The sequence below is a fragment of the Brachycentrus maculatus genome, unplaced genomic scaffold, assembly GCF_059751285.1.
Source record: "Brachycentrus maculatus isolate JH-2025_06_01 unplaced genomic scaffold, ASM5975128v1 h1tg000115l, whole genome shotgun sequence".
NCBI lineage: Eukaryota > Metazoa > Arthropoda > Insecta > Trichoptera > Brachycentridae > Brachycentrus > Brachycentrus maculatus.
The window spans coordinates 3,186,392-3,210,271 of NW_028280868.1; the positions used below are offsets into that span (position 1 = coordinate 3,186,392).

Below are 23,880 nucleotides of genomic sequence, written 5' to 3' on the forward strand. Positions count from 1 at the left end.
ATATATATATATATATATATATATATATATATATATATATATATATATATATATATATATATTATATATGCATAAATATATATACACACACGTTAAACGGGTAGGTTGGTAAAATAAGAGATTATGTACATTATCCGTATTAAGTTATTAAGCTCAAAAATAATCATAAATAATCACTTTCATTTTGAAAGTAATATTTTTAATATTTTCCATTACTATAATTCAGTAATTCCTAGAAATGAATGCATTGAACAAATCGAATATATTCGGCAGATAACCAGCAGAAATTATCAAAAGTATTCAAGAGTAAATTAAGTTTTTCTAGTCAATAAATATTCATAATTCTACAGTTCCTATGTTGCTAGCTTTAAAACAATGAGAATATTTTTGAAATATTCAAAATATTATTTGAATTTTTCAAAATATGCATCAAATATCCAGCTTTACTCGATGAAAAAATGATAAAATACACAGGTATTGGATTTTGTGGCAAATTTACTTTTGAATTATTCAGTTTTCTGTGCAACACTGCGATATTATGGCTAAATATTCGATTATCTATAGCGTTCTTTCAAGATATCTCACATTGTGTGTTAAGCGAGCGGTATGTATTTGTAACAGTATAAAAATGCGTAAAATGACATAAATAAATGGTTCAATTAGGTCCTAATAAATCGTATTGCGGTATAGGAACTTCTTAAACGAGTAGACGAATGTTTCTCAGTTACATTATTTATTGGGAATGCGATTCTATAAAATATTTCGAATTTATTTCCTATAACCAAAGTAGTTTTAAAACATCAAGCATTTGCAAAATGGTGCGCTTTAATGATAAAATTAAACATCATCACTATGGACACTACGGGATTTAGATATTTAAAAAAATATTATACAATAAGCCATGAAGATTGCACATTATAGTTTGCGTTTTGAAGATATTCGGTAGGTATCGTCCCCTAGTATTGGCGGATCAAGCATTTTACTCGCTGAATGGCCCGAAACTTCAGTCTCAAAATCGTAACGAAATCATGTCACTAAAACTATTTTATATAACCTTAAATCTATCACCATAAATCATACGTCACGTAGAACCGTAAGAACTAAAAACTATAATTTCAAACGATAAAAAAAAACGAAAGATCTTACATTGCACATTTGTTAAACTTCGATTAAAGCGGCCGTAAGGCTTAACGTCACATTGGAAACAATCTTAGACGGCGTTTGTGTTGACGTTCGTAAACTGTTATCACATCAGTATTAAATTTCACGTATAGAATAAGTTAAGGCAAGATATCGGTGTAGGAGGGTATCAGACATTCGTCTTGTTCGTACCATCCCGGGGGCTTCGGCGGCGGGGGGCGCTCCTGTCAGATGAGCTGCACGGGGGGCACGCCGTGCAGCGGCTGGTGCAGGCCCTGGTGCATGGTCTGGTGAGGCAGCGGGTGGCCGCCGAGGCCGGGGTGGGCCAGCCCCTGGTGGGAGAGCCCCTGGTGGCCGAGCCCCTGGTGGGCGAGCCCCTGGTGGCCGCCCATCATGCCCTGCTGGTGGTGCAGGCCGGCGTGCTGGTGCAGCTGGTGCAGGCCAGGGTGCGCGTCGAGGATCTTGTCCTTGTGGCTGACCTCCTCCCGCTTCTTGACCTGCTTGCGCTCCTTGGCGCGCCGGTTCTGGAACCAGATCTTCACCTGCCGCTCGGACAGGCCGAGGTTGGAGGCCAGCTCGGCCTTGCGCCTGATGGTGATGTACCGGCTGTAGTGGAACTCCTTCTCCAGCTCTAGCCTCTGGTGGTCCGTGTACACGACGCGATACTTGTCCTTCGTTCGAGTTTTACCTGTAACAAAAATATTTCATTAGTTTTGCTAAGTTTTTATTGTAACTCATTAGGTGCAAATAAATGTACATAATAACTTCAGAAAAATATTATTTGAAAAAGTAATTAGAAAACAGTGAACTTATAAGAAATTTAAGAAGACTGTGTTTTATAAAGATCAAGATAACACTGTGTCAATACGATGCAGTGCCCTATGCACCATTGGGTTCGGATAAAGGTTAGAAGTGTTTTATTAATATATATATATATATATATATATATATATATATATATATATATATATTATATATATATATATATATATATATATATATATATATATATATATATATATATATATATATATATACATATACATAAATACATTCATAAGATTTGTGTAATCCTTTATTCAGACATTTCTGTTTGAATATGGTTATGGATCTAATACACATTAAAAAATTCTAAATACAATTTTCTAAAGTGGAGTTCCTTTGTGCATGAAATTGAATCACAAGTAGAAAAGTAAAAATACTTCGTTAACTATCGTTCCTACCAAGAAAATGTAGGTAGGTACTGCAAAATAACAACACTATCAAACAATAACGGTCGAAAGGGAGTTACCGTTTAAATTAACTTGAATTCAGTTGGTATAGTGCCTACTTCTCACTTCTCACCATAAAGTGTGTAAGTTATTTGATTAATATTAACATTTGTATATGGTTTAACGCACTCACAACAATAAACTATAAATTTAATGCTCTTTATAGACAATATATCAAATAATAAATAAAATTATTTGTTTTCCTAACCTAGGCATTTGATAGCGGCGCTTTTCGGATGTGAAGAGGTAATCCTTGATCAAACTGGAGGGTTTAAATTATTTTTTATCAGACGGAACAACGAATGTACCAGCACATGCAGGGATACCTCGTAGCTAGTGTGTAATAGGTTTACAGAACAGTAAACTTTGATAATATCTCTGTGAGAAGAGATACGAGCATTCAGGCATGTTGGAATCCGTCTGTCTGTTCTGCTGATTATTTTTTCAGCCGTTATTTTTAGATTATTGCATAAAAATGAATATTGTCTACTACTTATAACCCTTATCCCCACCCAATAGTGCATAGGGCACTGCATCAAATTGATGCAATGTTAATTTGATTGTTTACTGCATGAAGGCAAGGTGATCTGTACTGCTATTCAAGTACCAGTCAAGGATAATAATATTATGCAAATATTAGAGTAAAATATAGTAAGGATAAAAGTAAGGATAATAATATTATGCAAATATTAGAGTGAATGCTGGGAACAGAGTGAATGGTGCACTAAAATCAGTTTTAGCAAATAAAAATCTATCAGCGGAAGCTAAACTGGCAGTACACAATGGAGTTCTGGTTCCAACCCTTATGTATGGAAGCGAAGCATGGAGTTGGCAAAAGAAGGATGAAAGCAGACTGAATGCAGTCGAAATGCGATCCCTCAGACGAATGTGTGGCAAAACGATGTTTGATAGATGTTCGAATGATGAAATAAGGAAAGAATGTAAGGCTGAGATAAGCATTATCGATAAAATTAAGAAAGGTGTGTTGAGATGGTTTGGACATGTGGAGCGTATGAGTGAAGAAAGAACGGTTAAACAAATTTATGGAGCGAATGTAGTTGGAAAAAGAACCAGAGGACGACCGAGGAAAACTTGGCACAATCAGGTATGTCAAATACTTGAAAACGGCCGGGTCAGGAGTCGTAATAATCGTCGGGTATGTATGAGGAGATGCATGAATGTAGAAGAGGCAAAGAATGTTTGCAAAGACAGAGTGGTGTGGCGTTCGATTCTCTCTGCCTACCCCTGCGGGGAAGCGGCGTGATGGTTAGTTAGTTAGTTAGTTAGAGTAAAATCTTTTATATATTATTATTTTTACCCCTCCTGGAAATCGAGCCTGAAACCTTCAGCATGCTAAGCAACTGTTCTAACCACTACACTATGGAGGCGGTCAAGTTTTCTACATTGATTTTGATAAATAAATAACGATATTTGAAAAAACATTAATGTATAGTAACAAATATTCAACTATTATATTCTACAATCCTTTGAGCATAAAAACGACAATTTCATATTAACATTCACATTTTATCCTACACTTTTTCAACGTGAGAACATATAAAGCATTTTTTTTCAATTTTAAATTTTAAAATACCAACATTATTTAAATACGGTGTTTGAATGTATCGAAACACGTGTCACAATAAATGTTGAGAAAAAGTGGTGCACCAAGTAAAATTACAATATTAAAAAAAACTAGATATTAACACAAAGCGGTTGTCCGAATCAATTATGAAAGTATATATTTTTATTAATTTAATTTAACTGGGCGCTAAATTTCTTAAATTGCGAGTGTTTGTTCTATTTTATAATTATGATTGAAATATTCAGAAAAGGATGAAAGTTGAATGAAAAATAGTGAAAAGAATCGCTTCAATTTATAATAATTTATTTAATAAATTTATGACTTCAACGTAATGTACATAAATGCATGGTCTTGAATCCGACGGCTGACTAGTCATAAGTTTCAAATAGTTTAAATATATATATATATATATATATATATATATATATATATATATATATATATATATATATATATATATATATATATATATATATATATATATATATATATATATATATATATATATATATATATATATATTTTTTTTTTTATTCATATACATATATATAATATTCGATATATAATATTCGATTCCCAGGGGGGTTCAATATATACATATAAGTGATTTTTTCACTCTAATATTAATTCCATATCACACTGGACTGGTACCTGAAGTGGAGGGCTGATCACCTTTCCTTCATGTGTAATCGATCGAGATAACACTGCGTTTATATGAAGCAGTGCCCTATGCACCATTGGGGTGCGGTAAGGGATTTATTATTATTATCCATATGTTAATAAATAAATAATAGGGATGTCCATTAATGCACATACTATAATACCTACAAGTAATTTACTTTTATTGCATGTTTCGGTAAAGACATATAACATCTTTAATGGCATTTAAATTAGTGCACTTATTCATAAAATTTATATGATAATAATATTGTAACTATAAACTTAATTCCGGTTGCATGTGATACGTAGTAAATAAAGTATAATAAATGTTTATTTTATTAGTTACTGATTTTTATTTACTAACGTATTTCCACATTCGGGACGGAACGTGACGGGGAAAATAGAATTATAATAGAAGACAACTATCGGATAACCGCAAATTAAATTTAAAATTAAAAAAAAATCTGTAGATATCTTTACTATCCGAATTATAGTAGTGACAACCATGACTTATCTTTTACACTCAGTTTTTTAGGGATCAAGATTTGAAATTTAGTAAAAATCTCAAATCCATATAAATAATAATTAGTTTATTCAAAATCTTAAATCTCCTCAAATATTGAATTGATTGATAGAAATTTAAACATGAAGTTGTATTAAATATCCGTCACAAGGAGAAACGTGTGTTTTGAAAAGTATTTTTTACAATGGCAGCGCCATCTATTGAACGTAAAAAGCAACACACGCAATCAATGCTCATGCTGCACATGTACATTTACCTTGTAAATTTATTTTACTCTTCTTTAGTCACTCATTTTGTACTACATATATATTTTAATAAATCTATTATGTACTTATGTAAAATGTATTGCAATTTTGAACGACTGCAGCTTCCGACATCAAATCATCGGTGTTGCCTTATTTGAAATGCCTTCATATATATATATATATATATATATATATATATATATATATATATATATATATATATATATATATATATATATATATATATATATATATATATTTTTTTTTTTTTTTTTTATTCATATACATATATATAATATTCGATATATAATATTCGATTCCCAGGGGGGTTCAATATATACATATAAGTGATTTTTTCACTCTAATATTAATTCCATATCACACTGGACTGGTACCTGAAGTGGAGGGCTGATCACCTTTCCTTCATGTGTAATCGATCGAGATAACACTGCGTTTATATGAAGCAGTGCCCTATGCACCATTGGGGTGCGGTAAGGGATTTATTATTATTATCCATATGTTAATAAATAAATAATAGGGATGTCCATTAATGCACATACTATAATACCTACAAGTAATTTACTTTTATTGCATGTTTCGGTAAAGACATATAACATCTTTAATGGCATTTAAATTAGTGCACTTATTCATAAAATTTATATGATAATAATATTGTAACTATAAACTTAATTCCGGTTGCATGTGATACGTAGTAAATAAAGTACCGTAAAGTGGGTATACTTTGCACCATGGGTGATACTTTGCACCACCTTCTGTAAAGAAATTGTAGAGCTGGTCATCTCCGATACATGTCATTTTTCATTCTACTTTCTATTGTTTCTGATAGATGGCACTTCAATCTACTTTTTAGTTTACAAAAGTAACAGTCGGTCACTATTGCTTCAATGCGTTTTTCCTGTCCGAACGTAAAGAAAGTTTTCTGTCTGAAAATTGTGTCCGAAAAAATCCAGTGGAATCAGTATACTGAAACTAGTTACAACAAGCGAGTGGTCTCTAAATCGTAGGTAGATAGGCCCTGCTTTTCTCAAATGCTGTATTTTTTAGTTACATTGTCAAGTTTTTGTAAAAATAATATTTTTTTAAGAACTGACTTGTATTGACCACATTTGGGGTAACATTGCACCAAGTGCAAAGTATCCACAAAAAGGCCATAGTTAATTAATTTGATGAAAAGTCTTAAAACGGCTAATACAACTTGACATGTTTGCTAAATATCTATAGGTTTTGTGTACTTACTTAATTCCTGATGGTATATTTTTTTCAAAAATGTCAAGAACACATAAACAGCGGCCTTATGCCAGACGATACTGCGATTTTACACCGAAGAGAGTGGAGCAGTGTTTGGAGGCCATTTGAAATGGTACAATCAGTCAAAGAAAGGCTGAAGAAAATCCCCAGAAGGACGATTAACTATAGGCTCAAAGGTCAGCACACAAAACCTGTGGGAAAACCTCCGATATGTGACAAGGGCGAAGAGCAATCCTTCGTAAACTGCATAGTAGACATGAGTGAGTACGGTTTCCCGGTGAGTGTTTTTAACATTCGCTACATTCTAATAGCCTATTTGGATAGATTTGGCAGAAGAGTACGAATATTAAAGAACAACGTACCAGGCTCTGAATGGATAAGATCATTTTTGCAAAGACATAAAACCTTGACTGTTGCTAAAACTAGTCAGTTGCTTAATCGGTTGCCATAAAAGCGTATGACGATGACGTGCGCCAGAGTTTTCAACAGTTTTTGGAAGAAAACAGATTCAACACAAAGAATTCAGTCTTAAAACGCAGGAAAACGATACCGATAGAACCAGGTAAGAGCATTGCTCACGATCCAAATGTCGAAATGAACGTTGACGAGACACAAATGCTACCTGAACCAACTACATCAATGATCCCACCTTCCGCATCGAAACTTCCAGCATATCTAGCATTAACTGATTATAGTTCACACGGAAGCTTTGAAGAAGAGGGAGAAGAACAAAAACGATGACTGAAACCAGTTATCGTATTTGTTCTTCCGTTTCATTAGGACCAGTAAAAAAGAAGGTGGGAGAATATGTCGTATTTCATTATGAAGGAGAAAAATTTCCGGGACAGATTTTGGAAATAAAAAACGACAGAGCTGTTAAATCCATGCAGGAGAGTCTCAAATCATGGAAGTGGCCGATGAAGGATGACTTTCTTCAATATTCTTGGAAGGATGTAGAGGGTTCCATAAAAGAACCGAAAATGCAATCCAAAAGAGGTTTCTTTACCGTCTCGGAACTTGACCATATTTAGACCTAATTTAATTTTAATTCCTATTACCTATGTAGTACGATATGTTTTAATATCCACCTTTTATTTTATATAATTTTAAACCTTCAGTATTAAAAAAAAAACATTTTGGTTAGATTTTTCAATATTTTTTTAAAAAAAAATTCTATCAAGTGTCTTATTTTTCCATAATTATACAATATTATAATCTGCATTTAGTGAACTGTGAGCCAAAACCCTTCATAAGGTGCAACAAAACTTGTAGGATAGCCTTTACTTTGCATCAATTTGGATTCTAGTACGAAAAGTGCAGAGAAAATATCATGGTGCAAAGTTGTACTTTACCCCGGGATACTTTGCACCAAAATATAAACATAAAAAAAAAATACAGGCAAAATTGATAAAAATTTAAAAACATATCAGACGTGTTACAGGTATATGTGTTATTACATTGCAATAGTTGAAACCTCAGAAAAAGTAAAAAACCTGATCTGAATAGACAATTTTTTGAAAAAATGCATTATTTTGGTGCAATGTATACCCACTTTACGGTATAATAAATGTTTATTTTATTAGTTACTGATTTTTATTTACTAACGTATTTCCACATTCGGGACGGAACGTGACGGGGAAAATAGAATTATAATAGAAGACAACTATCGGATAACCGCAAATTAAATTTAAAATTAAAAAAAAATCTGTAGATATCTTTACTATCCGAATTATAGTAGTGACAACCATGACTTATCTTTTACACTCAGTTTTTTAGGGATCAAGATTTGAAATTTAGTAAAAATCTCAAATCCATATAAATAATAATTAGTTTATTCAAAATCTTAAATCTCCTCAAATATTGAATTGATTGATAGAAATTTAAACATGAAGTTGTATTAAATATCCGTCACAAGGAGAAACGTGTGTTTTGAAAAGTATTTTTTACAATGGCAGCGCCATCTATTGAACGTAAAAAGCAACACACGCAATCAATGCTCATGCTGCACATGTACATTTACCTTGTAAATTTATTTTACTCTTCTTTAGTCACTCATTTTGTACTACATATATATTTTAATAAATCTATTATGTACTTATGTAAAATGTATTGCAATTTTGAACGACTGCAGCTTCCGACATCAAATCATCGGTGTTGCCTTATTTGAAATGCCTTCATATATATATATATATATATATATATATATATATATATATATATATATATATATATATATATATATATATATATATATATATATATATATATATATATATATATATATATATATATATATATATATATATATATATATATATATATATATATATATATATTATATATATATTTTCAATTTTGTGTTGGTAGGTACCTACTTAAAAATCCTTTTTAAAGTTATGTGTTAAGTATTTTGACATTACTGTGTTACTGCATCAGACAACACCGCTATTCCTCACACTATCGTAATAATTGAGGAGGCATTGGTTTATTAATTATAAACTTTACCTTATAAATCAATTGACTACAGCCTAGTTCCGCATGCTTTACTATTAGTAGGTACTAGCAACAAAGCCCTACGAGTAGGTACATGCATATTGCGTAACGAACAAACGGAACGTAACATTCAATACGCCTAAGACTTTTAATATTACTTCACCGACGTGTGTAAGTTCACTCATATACTCGTTCAATGATTCCACCAATTTAACGAGACTTTGATCTTTTGATAGGTCCTCTAAAAGGTATTTAAGGCCAGTACCCACTTATTTACGCATTTACTCCCTAAATGTATTATACCTACGATGTCGAAACCGGCAGTTTAAACCCGTATGGGTTGTTGGTAAATATATCATAATTGACAGCGTACGTATGTTGTTGAGTTAATTGGAAGACTTTGAACGGGTTATAAAAATAATTTTCCTTTGGCAATAATTTCTTGTTAACCCTTTAATACCTTTTAAAATAAAACAATAATTAAAAATAAAATTTTATGAATCGAATAACTTTATTGCATTTGTTTTGTATATGGTGTATGCATAAGTATTCGAATATATATATATATATATATATATATATATATATATATATACGTGGTAATATTTTCCTTTTGAAAATTAAGTGTAAATAATATGTAAAGTGGGTGTATAAGAATAAAATAAACAATGTGTTGCTTTGTAATTAAAGTTTATTCTTAATTTATCTTTATAATAATTTTTATATCTATCTATCTATCTATCTATCTGATTCTGACAGTTAATAATATTATCGGAATTCTTTTGTTTTCTTCTGAGTGACGCATGCGACATCTGTTGGTAGAACTGTTTTATGTAGGTACTATTTGTAGGTACTTAATAAAATGTATGGGTAGGTACCTAGTTATTTTATTACATCTCCCCCCTTGGGGATGAAAATTCATAGTAAAATTTTCACTCGTCCTCCGGATCATCTTCTTGAGTGAAGGGACTGGTATAAGTTTAGTGATATGATAAAGTTTTTTTTTTTTTTTTTCCTCCTATCTTTTTTCCTTCTTTTTTTTTTCTTTCTTGTTTTTTTTTTCTTTCTTTCTTTTTTTTTTTCTTTTTTCCGTTCTTTTTTTTCTTTCTTTTTTTTTGTATTTTTTTTTTCTTCTTGACCCTTTTAAAGTAGACACAGTTTTTTTTCAATCCATTTGTTTTTTTCTTTTGAATTCCTTCATTTTTATTCTGATCTCTTAAAGTATCTTCTAATTTAACCAAATTTACAACTTTTAATTGTTCATCTGCATTTTCATTCAAATTTAATACTGGATTCCTGCTTAGACAATCTACTTCTAAATTCTTCTTTCCTGGAGTATATTTTATTTTATCTTTCGTAGAAGTTTTTTCTACTTCATTTTTATTTTCATTTTTCAAGCACTGTTTCTGTGTTATTTGTATGTCTTCATTTTTATTCTGATCTTTTAAAATATCTTCTAATTTAACCAAATTTACAACTTTTAATTGTTCATCTGCATTTTCATTCGATTTTAATACTGGATTCCTGCTTAGACAATCTACTTCTAATTTCTTCTTTCCTGGAGTATATTTTGTTTTATATTTTGTAGTATTTTTTTCTACTTTATTTTTATTTTCATTCTTCAAGCACTGTTTCTGTGTTATTTGTATGTCTTCATTTTTATTCTGATCTTTTAAAATATCTTCTAATTTAACCAAATTTACAACTTTTAATTGTTCATTTGCATTTTCCTTCGATTCTAATACTGGATTCCTGCTCATACAATCTGCTTCGAAATTCTTCTTTTCTGGAGTATATTTTATTTTATATTTTGTAGAAATTTTTTCCACATTATTTTTATTTTCATTCTTCAAGCACTTTTTCTGTGTAATTTGTAAATCTTCATTTTTATTATTAATCTTATCATCCTCCTTTGTTTTAAACCAGCACCTTGCTTCAGAGTGATATCGAGTTCCCTTATTTAAATTTTCACAAATCTTACATGGACTTTTATTTTTAATTTTATCACTAGTTCTTAGATTTCCACGTCTTCTTTGATTATCTTCTAATCGTTTTCTTTGATCATCTTCTAATTTTTCTCTCTCACTCCGAACATATTGTAGTAATTGTTTTAATACATCTAATGTTTCATCATCCATTTCTAATTAACAAAATTGTCGTTTTATAACGTGGTAATATTTTCCTTTTGAAAATTAAGTGTAAATAATATGTAAAGTGGGTGTATAAGAATAAAATAAACAATGTGTTGCTTTGTAATTAAAGTTTATTCTTAATTTATCTTTATAATAATTTTTATATCTATCTATCTATCTATCTATCTGATTCTGACAGTTAATAATATTATCGGAATTCTTTTGTTTTCTTCTGAGTGACGCATGCGACATCTGTTGGTAGAACTGTTTTATGTAGGTACTATTTGTAGGTACTTAATAAAATGTATGGGTAGGTACCTAGTTATTTTATTACATATATATATATATTTACATATATATATATATATATACACACACATATATATATATATATATATATATATATATAAATATATATATATATATATATATATATATATATATATATATATATATATATATATATAAAAACGTCGTTCATTGTATAAATATTATTGATTATAAAATTTAGTGTGAAATTTGCATTGTACTTGAATTAAAAGACTATCAATATGGGCGTTGGTATTGATTAAGGATATCGCATAGAATTCTCGATTTTTTCATCTGTTGTCCTCGTTCGAACTTTTGATTATTTGTGTTTTAAAGAATTATTTTAAAACCTATGAAACCGCAATAAGTATATTATTTTATTGCATGTCTCACTTTTTGCGATAGAATGCGAAAAAAATTTATACAAATGAAGCAAACGCGTGAATAAATGCACCAACATCTCTGATAACCTTAAAGAAACGTCTGAAAAAACGGTATTTATTCTCGGAATCCCATTCGTCCGTGATATTATCAATTCCACGGATTCCTCACCACCCCCTCAACTTATTTCCTGATCCTAATATGTATAACTTTTTTTCTTCGTTTCTTAACAGTTACATACTTCAGATTTGCAATATATGGTGACCTTGACCAATATCTAGTATGTATAGTTTTTTAGTGAGGTATATGGAAGACATTGCTTCATAGTAATAAGCCAGCCAATGTATGTACATGTTTTCTGTAGGTACATGATTTTTTTTTAAATAAATATTTCTCGTTTTCAAATGATTAACACATCCAATCAAAAGACCTAGAATGAACCTTTGACCCTAGCGCCAGATTTCAAGAAGAGAAAATGTAACATTATTTTTTTTAAACTAAATATTGTTAGGCCTCCAAGGGTTAAGCAATAACAGTTTTTATCTTCTGTTTTTAACAAAGAGTTATGAATATATTCACATATAGGCACGACTTTTAACAGAGACGATGATCTTAACATTTTAGCACGTAAAATAATGTACATACCAACATATTTAAATTTATACCACTAATATTGTTATATTTTTAGCTCCGTTATACTATATCATTATTTTGTCATATTAGGACTTATTAATTTTTTTCTCCTTTTATAAACTTGTTAAGTAGGTGCCTACGCATTTAATTGTATATACAAGTAGAACACTATTAAATAAGAAGACAAAAAATAAGTAAAATAATTAAAAAAGTGATGTTGATTAGATATTGGTGATCGAATTAAAAAAAAAACGAAATAGGATAAAACCTCGATATAACGGACTAATTTGGGAAAAGGAGTGTCCGTTTAAGCCGAAAGTCCGTTATATAAAAATATATTTAAAATAAATAAAAAAAACTTGTTTTCGTAAATATGAATGCCTCATTGAGATATAAATAAACAATACAAAACACAATAAATATCTTTTTGGACGCTCTTCGTGAAGTGACGTTCCTATTTGAAATTAACGCGCTTGCTTTTGGTAATCCTGCTTTGAAACAGGAATCAAGTTTAGTTTGCATTTATGAAGTTTGCTGTTTTTTACTATCAACTTTCTAAAATTACGAAAATACGTTATCTGACGAAAAGTCAATAAATGTTGTTAGATCGTCGAGATGTGATCTTACTACCGATACCTTCATTTTCAGAAGTGTTGTAGCATTATGAAGTGACGGCATTATGTCTCAAATTCTAGTGCTATGACGTGACTGACGTATGACGTGATTATCAAATACGAAGCATAAGCAGGAATCGTCATTATGCCGTCGTAATTTTTAAGATACCTACTTTAATATTTTGGGTTATAATTGCATTCTTCGACTTGATTCATTACCCGAAAACACTTTTTTAAAACGTATAACTCATATATTACTTACATATTTGCTTTTTTTTCATTTTCATTGTTTTGTTTTCTGTTAAGTATTTGTAGTTTATATTAACACTTTTAATCTAATTTTATTTCTGTTATTATCTATTGTATTCTTGCCAGTGCCCTTTACTATAACCTAAAATATAATGTATACTCACACACAGGGCATGCCTTTGTAGGATCTTTTTTGGTATTTTGGATGGTGCATAGGGCAATGCGTCACATAAACGCAGTGTTACCTTGATCGTTAACACATGAAGGAAGGGTGACCAGCCCTCCGCTTCAGGTAGGTACCAGTGCAGGGTAATATTTAATATATATGAGAGTGAAAAATTCACTTTATTTGACCCTCCTGGGAATCGAACTCGGGATCTCCAGTACGGTGGCCGAGCGTGCTGACCATTACACTACGGAGGCGGATTTTTTTAGTACTTGTAGGGGTGAACCATCATAAAGAGAACGGCCTATGAAGAGAACAGTTGCATTTGCGATAGTCATAAACCTAGCGACACCCCGCACCCCATCACGTGATCGTTTATCAATTTATGTTATATTGTGAAATACAAAAGAATTTAAAATAAATAAAAAAACTTTACGCTGTTTTAAAATGTGCCTTGCGGCCAGAAGTTGAACATTTGGCGTCCAACGCGAGATAACGAAGCTCTGTTTGCCCGTCTGAATCGCGATAATTCCCCGTGAGAAGATAATGATATTATGTGCTCTATTGTTTGCCTGCTAAGCCGCGCCGGGTAGGAACACCTTGGTGTGTTTGCGCTCAGCACTGAACACTCGCCCTTCGCGGCCCTGGCAGCTTATAGCCATGAGGGCCACCACTGCTCTGCGTCTCGCGCAGTATTAATCTCAACTTTAAAACATTACAACATTTTGAGTGTGTCCAAATACTTGTTCACAAATCTGTCTCTGTAAGTATTTGGACACACTCAAAATGTTTGATTATAAAATGTAAGGGATGATATAATGAACAGTTACGGTTTTGGTTACAGATAGTGTGCACCAGGAAACTTTTTAAGCATATTAGTAACTAACATATTATGTAAGTTACAGCCATGTTTGTATGTAACAGATGCAAGAAATACCTTGTGCTGGTGGAATGATATGAGAGAATTATAGGATTAATTTCAAAGAAGCCGAAGTGATAATACATGAGTACATATGGATAAGTACCTCACAAACACCGTTGAAGATATCTAAGCAGACTAACGGTGTCGTAGGTTTCTTTATAATGCTACGAGCTAGAATTCTTCTCAGGGGAATATATGGAGACGTCAGAACGCCACACCAATGTTTTATATCTATGTAACATTTATTCTATGGCGGTATAACTGGATTTTTGTAGTTAAGTATACTAGTCCCCAAATAAGGTTGCCAAAGTAACACGTAAAAAATATATAATTTATATTTGAAGCACTAACTTGATTATCCATTTTATAATTAAAATATAACTTTGTTTTAAATTCACCATAAATATTCTATTATAACTTAATTATAATGTCTACCAGTTTCAAATAAAGGTCTAAATATACTACACACATGCAATAGAGTACTTAAATTAGATTACTTAAATAAGAAATTAAAAAGGCAATTAATAATAATTTACAACTAATAAATACACAAGTAAATGATTTTCTTAAAGTCCGTTATTAAATATGTTTCCAATCACTCATCATCCCTGATCCCTTTTGACTGTGACTGCAAATCAACTCAAAAAAGGGCACTTGAGAATAAGAAAAAAGCTCCTATGCCTAGCCGTCAAAATATTTTGAATTTTGTTATAATAGAATATTTATAGTGATTTTAAAACAAAGTTACGTTTTAATTATAAACGTAAAAAAATCAAGCTACTGTATAATCATGTTATATTCAAGCATGTAAATTTTGTAGTAAAATCACGCGTTACAGTGTCAGAAATGAACTCTCTAAGAAGCATATCAGGCAAGAAAGAGTCTATGAGATAGAATGAGAAATGCTAGGATCAGGGAAATATGCGAGATCAAAGATGTCGTCAGTTGGGGAAGGCAACGAAGGAGACAATGGTATACGCATGTGAGGAGAATGGAACCATACAGACTCCCCCACATCGCACTGTACGGCCATCCCCATGGTAGACCACCAACGAGATGGATCGACAGCTGGGAATCGACATTGCAGGATTTTACATTTTATTTGGAAATTTACATTTTCAAATAAAATTTAAGTTTATAGAAGATAAATACTGTTCTAATGTGTCAATGCCTTTGTTTTGTTTTGTTCGCCTCCGTAGTGTAATGGTCAGCACGCTCGGCTACCGTTCTGGAGGTCCCGGGTTCGATTCCCACGGGGGATAAAATAAATATAAGTGATTTTTCACTGACATATTTATTCAATATTACCCTGGACTGGTACCTGAAGCGGAGGGCTGATCACCTTTCCTTCATGTGTAAACGATCAAGATAACACTGCGTTTATATGACGCAGTGCCCTATGCACCATTGGGGTGCGGATAAGGGTTTTATTATTATTATAATGTGTCAATGCAACTAGCCGTAACTCAGGTTGCGGCTGTTTGGCGTTATACGGCTCAAAGCATTCTTATAACTGGCCTCTATCATATACTATCACAGATTTTGCTCTATCGCTTTCCTTTACCGAGATATTCATTATCCAATTAGCCGCAAAATTATATTAATTTGATACATGTATTGGCGAAAAGCATCATTATAAGTTTACTACAAACGCGTTAATCTCAAAACTGCTGTTTTTAATTTGCGGCTATTTGCCTATGCACATTAGTGTCGTAAATGGTTATGTTATGTAGATACTATGTTTATTTCATTAATCTAATTTACCGAAAGTGATTTTACAAAAATGATTGACCGATTGAGATAAGTCGATACGGAAAAATATGATTATTAATTTTTTCGGAATATTTTATAATCAGTAAACGTGAACGATTCTTAATATACCTATAATTTGACAAGTATTAAAATATATTGACATATACATATAATTATCTTAGTACCTATTTAATATACAAATTAGTTTACTAATTTTTATTAAGGTCATATATCATGCTTCCAATGCCGTTAAGAGAGTAGGCATTGGTGAGTATACTACGTTTTTATCCATAAAAATAAAATCTTCATTTGTTCAAAATCTTAGATATCCCGAAGAATCTAAATCCCATATTCACAGATTGCTTTGAAATTTTGACACAATGTTGCATTCGAATGCGCGCGTGCTTTTACAGGACCTGTGATAGGTAAAAATATGAAGGACATTGTCAAACACTTGAGTGTTTGATAATGTAATGTCCTAATAAGATGAAACGCGTCACATATCGTAGTCGTACAGGAGAAAGTGACCAACTACCAAAACGTAAAATGTTCAGGAGGGCCATTTAAGTCACTTGCCTGGCAAGAAAATAAACACCAATGCAGTTAGTCATTTTTAACAAGTCAATATATTATACTTCCAAGTTTAAAATCCTTTGGGATTTTTTCAGGGCTTTTTTTTAAGCTAGTAAGATATCAAACAGTCAATGATAACGTTTTTGTAAAAAAATGCACTTGGTCACTTTCTCCTGTATGACTACGATATGTAAATAAAGTAGAATACAATCCATTAACCGTGTTTATTTTTGGATATATTACCCAACAATTCAATATGGAATTCTACCAACTGTCTGCAGTTACAAGAAATAAAAAATAAATCTTGAAAATATAATTATTATTAAAAATATTACATTTTTGATTAAAGTTTTACTTAGTAAATACCACTATTGCTTAAAATCTACTGCGATACGTGTTTCGATGCATTCCGCATCATCGGTGTTTGAAAATGATGCGGAATGCATCGAAAAACGTTTCACAGTAGATTTTAAGAAATAGTGGTATTTACTAGGTAAAACTTTAATTAAAAATAGATAGATTTTACCACAAAGTGACTACCGAATCAATTAATGAAAAATATTACAAGTATAAATATTAAAACGCTCTCCTGTAAAATTAGTAGGTAAGTTTTGAGATTATGCAGTTTTAATGCGAAAAGGCGATATGTAAATGTTTTCTTTCATTTAAAAATAATGAGCCACATACACGCATGGCCGGGTAGAGCTGGTGAAACATATGTATATCCACTGTTGTCAAAGACATAGGTTCCTACCGCCTTTCTTACATTTCCCTGTTTATTTTCGCTGTAAACGTAATCCGTTGAGCCACCGTGATCCGATGGAGTGTCAATAGTCGATCAGTTTGGCCGCGAAAATAATAAATTTACAATATCGCTATCGGCAGAGAGCGGCATTAGTGTGGACGTCATAAATAAAGCGCCCTCTTTGATCGCACCTCTCCGAAATCCGATAACGTTAATCCTCAATCCATTGTCGGTCTATATCATATCGAGACTCTAACAGGCCGCGACGTGTCGACTAACCGATACCGCTACATATCGCGGTAGACTCATTCGCTATCAATGACAGCACTGATCCCGCATGTAACGGTTAGTCGACATGTACATATGTAGGTACTAGCTCTGATCCGAAATTCGTGTCAATTAAACGTGTAAGCTCATATATAAAATTGAGAAATTGGAAAAACAAAGACACTCAATGACCGCGCGAGAGTACCTACAGACGCACTGTGATTTGCCCAGAAAAAGCCAGCTAGAAAAACATCATTTCAAGCAATCGACGAATTAACGATTCTTTTAATATTTTTTTTTAATTTAAAGAGAAATATTTGTTTTATTTTATTATTTAATATTTCAATTTCATACTATTTCTGTGAGCCTAAGCGGCTAATTTTTAGAAATAGGATCAAATTGTTGTAGAGTGGATTTGAACCGAGAAACTCTGACTTGAGTCCACGACACTAACCACGGGACCACAACCCGACACATGATATTAACCCCCCATTAGTCACAATTCGAGGTAATAATTATGGAAAATATTTCAGAGCGATGATTCATTCTTCTCCTTCAAAATCTCTAGCTTTTTATTCTCCACTGCTGGATATAGGCCTCTTCCATTTCCTTGGGTCTGTTGCTGTTTGCAGCCAGTTTCTACCCCCCACAGCGACTTTGTCATCGGACTATCTTTTTTGAGGTCTTACAACGACTCTTCTATTCTCCAAGGTCTCAAAAAAATTGGGGTCCGTTTTGTGGGGCAATATGTCCCGCCCATTGCCACTTGACTAGTCACTCGATCCATGATATCTGCTAATTTGGTTCTGTGCCTGATTTCTTCATTTCTTACTTTTTATCTCAGGCTAAAACCAAGCATGGATCTTTCATGTGGCAAGTTGGCGTTAAAAAGTGCTTTGTGTTCGTCCCTTAAGGGTACTTTACGACCATAGTGTATTCATCCGAAACCCCTAACTTCTCGGGGATAAATGACTGCAATAAAAATGTGCAAAGACAATACCAATCTGAGAACATGTGCTTAAACGGTTAAATTTTATGAAATCGAACTACAAACTTAAATACCTCAATTGCGCCAGCTCCCATTAGTATGAAAGCGAAAGCGGAAAACCTCAAAGACAAAACCATCATGTCGGATCACGGAAGGGCGGCAAAAGAGGATAAATGTGAAGTCCGTTTGAACTGCTAGTTTGGAAGTTGGAAGTTGGCCATCCACAATGACGAGGAGATCAACAAGCTGCCCTCCAGCGTGACGACCATCGCTCGGGAAGTCGTCCTGCTCAACACCTTGGTCATTCTCCAGCCCATGGGATCAAAAGGAAGGCGTTTTAATTTGTCGGCTCATCTTTTCCCCGTTCCAGACTCGACAGCCCGAGATCGATTGACGACGTTTTAATCCATTTTTTTAATATCATTATCATCATCATCTTATTATTATTATTATTATCCATGTCTTTATAAGCGCCCTTGAGGTAGTATTTTACGAAAATGGCGCTATACAAATTATCCAAATTATTATTATATTATTATTCATGGTGTAATTGAGCTTCTCTGCGTTTCTTTTTGTTAGAGTCATAATCTCCAGTGCATATGTATTTACTGGCAGTGTTCAAGATTGATATGTTTTCTTTTTAGACTTATGTTGGAATATCTTTACTCCTTAGTCTCTGAATAGCGATGTGTCATAAGCGGTTGAAATGAAATGATAAGGTAAATTTATTTAATATAAATAATTTAGTTGCAATTTCGCGGCGCTTTCAGATTTCAGGGATTCAGCGGATATATATAGTATTCCATAGAAATCTTGACAAAAAAATGACAACACAAAAACTATTTGTTAAATAATAAAGACAATTTAAAAAAATGTTTCTGTTTCTAACATGTTTGTATTCAGCGGCGCGCAGAGTTTTTAATTAGGATGAGCTACTTGTTATTAAAAATTAATTCCTAAAAAAATTAGTTTCAAAACTTTGAAAATGCGTGTTTAATCACCGTGCAATAACCGAGAATAGGTTCAAATGTATTTATTTTTTTTAGTTAAAAGTATATACATATTTCGTTCTATAACATTTTTTTTCACTTCTGTAGGAATTGCTTATGCGCCTACATGAAAAGCTCGCCTCTGTTTGTATTGCGAAAGCAATATGTTATTGAAGACGCCGGGAATACAATACCCTGCTTAGGTACATCGCCCAGACAATGGGAAGAGATAATAGACAACACCCATCACAATAGACACGAGATTTATGCCAATTGAGGTGAAGAATCTGTCAGCGATGTCAATTTAACTGACAGATTTTTCAAATATTTACCCTCCCGCTGTCAAGAAATCCGGTGGGCCGGGCTTTGAAAGCTCCGCCGCGCAGCTTTGTATGCAAACAGCGGATGACAGAATGACAAATGCGAGCTAATTTGTCACGAGAAGACAGAATACGACACCCACTTCGCTACTGTTGGCAAATCTTCACCGGATGAATGACTTGTAAAAGATGGGGCGTATTTTTTATACATATAATAGTTTTCACTAGAAATGTATAAAGGAATAAACAAATTATTGTTCTAATAACGATCTTTACCAGTGAACTTAAGAGACGTTTTGATAATTTTAAGATGATAGTTTATATGTACATATGAAGGTGTTTTTTGCCCTCATATTCATTTCATGTAACTGGTTCCCGAAGCTTAAGACTTATCTCCTTGCTTTCATATAACTAACGATCGACTTAACATGGCATCAATTTGATGATACCTTTGAGTGAGAATGAGGGTAAGAAGAAAAAGATGTAGGGGAAACGGTGGTAATACTAATCCTTAAATATTATTTTTTGACATCTCATCAAAGATGAAGAAGAATATGGAAGTCTGGGCATTTACGGGGCTGACGACCGTCATAGGCTGGTTTAAGTGATCACTTTACACACGTGTAACATTCACCAATTCTACCCATTATTGACAACCACACTACTCAAATTCTTGGAAGTTTTGTATATATGAACCAATTTAGAAACCTTGTTCTTGAATCACTAGAACGTAAATGCCCAGACTTCCATATTCTTCTTCATCTTTGATGAGATGTCAAAAAATAATATGAAAATAACTCCTGTAATTGGAGATTATCCACATTTTGTGAACAAGTATTTGGACACACTCAAAATCCTTATATAAACTATTTCTTTAAATACCAACCTTTCTATTATAACTTATGATTTAAAAATATGCAGTATTTCACTATATCATAAGAAATTTACTGCTTTCTGGAGTAATGTTTTTTTTTGGAAAAAAACATTATCAAAATAGGAGAATATACTGATGATGTAAGGTTAATCCCAGTCAGATATAAGGGTTTTACCGGTTTTTGGTTTAAATAATACGTAATTAAAAATGAAACTCAAATGAAACGGCTTGACTTTGCAGACCATTATAAAAATTGGTACTAATATTTAAGCGATCATATGGTCGAATTGTATATAGAAGTATGTAGTTTGATTGCAAAAAATATGTGTGTCGATCGGTGCGTAGGAATGTATGGTATCAAATTTTATTTCGATTAAAATAAATGATACCAATCCGAAATCAATTGACCTGTATTACATTTCTATTGGCGAATTATTTTATGGCCGTGTACAGCTAACAGTTGCGCCCAAACGACAGTTTTACAGCATCTTATGGCCGTACAATAAACCCATCACATAATCAATATTTCCACTCGGCAGAGTGAAGGGAGGAGGAGGACAGAGGGAGAGAGAGACAGAGTGAGGTGGAGAAAGGCGGCTACTGAAATCATGGCAGTTTTCTGAACCAGATTGAGAAATGAACAGGTTTTTATTGTTATTTCATAGTTCATTTTAACGACTGTATTTTGATATTGCGTCCGCTGCAAAATAGCAAAATTAATATGCTGCGGTATTGCGTTAGAATATTGTAAATATAGGATTTTTTAAGAGGTATACAAATTCAATATTTCCCGCAATAAATTGATGGTGGCACCCGTCGTGTGGCATGTTGCGCCATCTTGTTGAACCACAGCTCTGTCACATCAATGCCATTCAACTGAGGTACAAAGAAGTCAGTAATCGTGGTTCTGTAGCGCTCTCCATTGACCGTAACATTCTGGACGGCATCGTCTTTAAAAAAATTGGCCACGTAAGGCTTCTGGTTTTTTCCACTCCAAATTCAGCTATTCTGCTTATTGACATAGCTATTTAACCAAAAATGTACCTCATCGGTGAACAAAGCGTACTGGACGTCCCGGGTTCGATTCCCAGGGTAGGTCAAATAAATATTTATTCCCTGGCCTGGTACCTGAAGCGGAGGTCTGATCACCCTTCCTTCATGTGTTAACGATCAAGATAACACTGCGTTTATATGATTTAGTGCCCTATGCACCATCGGGTGCGGATAAGGGCTTGAAGAAGAAGAATAAACTTTCTGTACATTTGATGGTTAAAAATAAATAAAAATACGAATTATACACCGAACACAGCGCGTTATTTACTGGAAGAAAAAATAAGCATATTTCGGGAATTCCACTGATGCTGGACAAACAAAATGAGATAATTCAGGGTAGATCTTCAGCTTTACGACGTCTGCGCAAAACGACCATAACAATAAACGTCTAAATAGACATAAACAAGGCGTTATACTGCGGCGGTGTGGTTGTTAAGGGCGGCACTTTATGGCGGGAGGTGGGCGGCTCCTCGGGCGGGCGGCACGAGAGGACGGGGGCGGGTGGCAGCCCTGGGCGGCGTGGGCGGACCCGACAAGAGGTTTTGAATCGATACTTAAGAACCTGTTTGCGCGGATTGAACAACGAACCGCCACATTTCCCACTTTAGATTTTCACGATCAGATGTGGTATGTGTGTGAAATTGCCTTAAGCAGTGCAGCGAATAGAACTTTTGACTGTCGCGAAGACGTCTCGAGTTCAACATAATTTTATATACAATATTTCGAGTGTGTCTGAATCTTTGATCGCAAATATGGGTTTCGTCCACATAGGAATTATATTTGAAATATAACTCATATTTCAAATATAAGTCAAATTATAAGTTTAATAAAAAAATGTAAATCATGTTTTCATAGCACCTCCTTATATTAACTTATTTTTAAAACATATTTCACACATAAGTCACATATATAATATTCCCAATGAGTAATATCCATAACTCATTTTCGGACATGGGATTAAGGTAAACAAGACTGAAACACCAATACAAAAGTTTTAAAAAAATATAAAAAATTAAAAGAGCAAAATATAAAACAATAAACGGATATTTTTTTGAGGTCAAGGGATTTTGTTGTCACCACGATCACATTAGGTCTATTGTGACCTCCCTCTGTATTATAGCTCACTGCCAAGACCTACGTGAGTCATGTAACTCACGAACTGTCTTGGTGGTAGGAGCTTCACCTTCTCGGAGTCCAGTAGAGGTCCTCCAAGGATGTGACTTCGTTTGTGAGCGAGTGCGTCACAATTGTAGAGAATGTGGATTGGCGGGTATAGTTAATAGGCATATAAAAATCATACAATTAAAAGCATGTTTAATCATTTACACAAATATCTTTCCATTAAGTATTTTTTTAATTCATTCATTTTGGATTCCTGACTGAGTTTTATTTTATATATGTCAGGCAGTATGTAAAATAATTCGGGAAGAATCTTACATACATTAGATGAAGGTCTCTGTAAATAAATAAAAACTTACTACTCAACCATCGATGATGCCGAGAACTCGCGTATGCAAAAAGGTGTCATTTGAAGAATAAATACAGCATACGAAAATTGAGTACCTACCTAATGTGGCTGTCAACATGTGAACAATAAACCAATAAAACGGTATTTTAGTAATTATGACACTTCGCTTTGCACTAATTACTTGATTGATCAGTGAAAATCAATGAATGATAATTGATTATCTAAATGGCTAATGAAATAACTCCAAAATATGTTCATC

General features: G+C 32.9%; 1 protein-coding gene across 1 annotated transcript in view; it reads right to left on the minus strand.

The window, feature by feature from the left end:
* Positions 1-216: 216 nt before the first annotated feature.
* cad (caudal type homeobox) overlaps positions 217-23,880 on the minus strand; it is a 45,186-nt gene continuing 21,522 nt past the window's right edge. Inside the window, exon 2 of the mRNA XM_088259239.1 lies at positions 217-1,828. Within this exon, the coding sequence (XP_088115365.1) occupies positions 1,368-1,828 (461 nt within the window). The 3' untranslated portion in view covers positions 217-1,367. The remainder of the gene's footprint in view (positions 1,829-23,880) is intronic.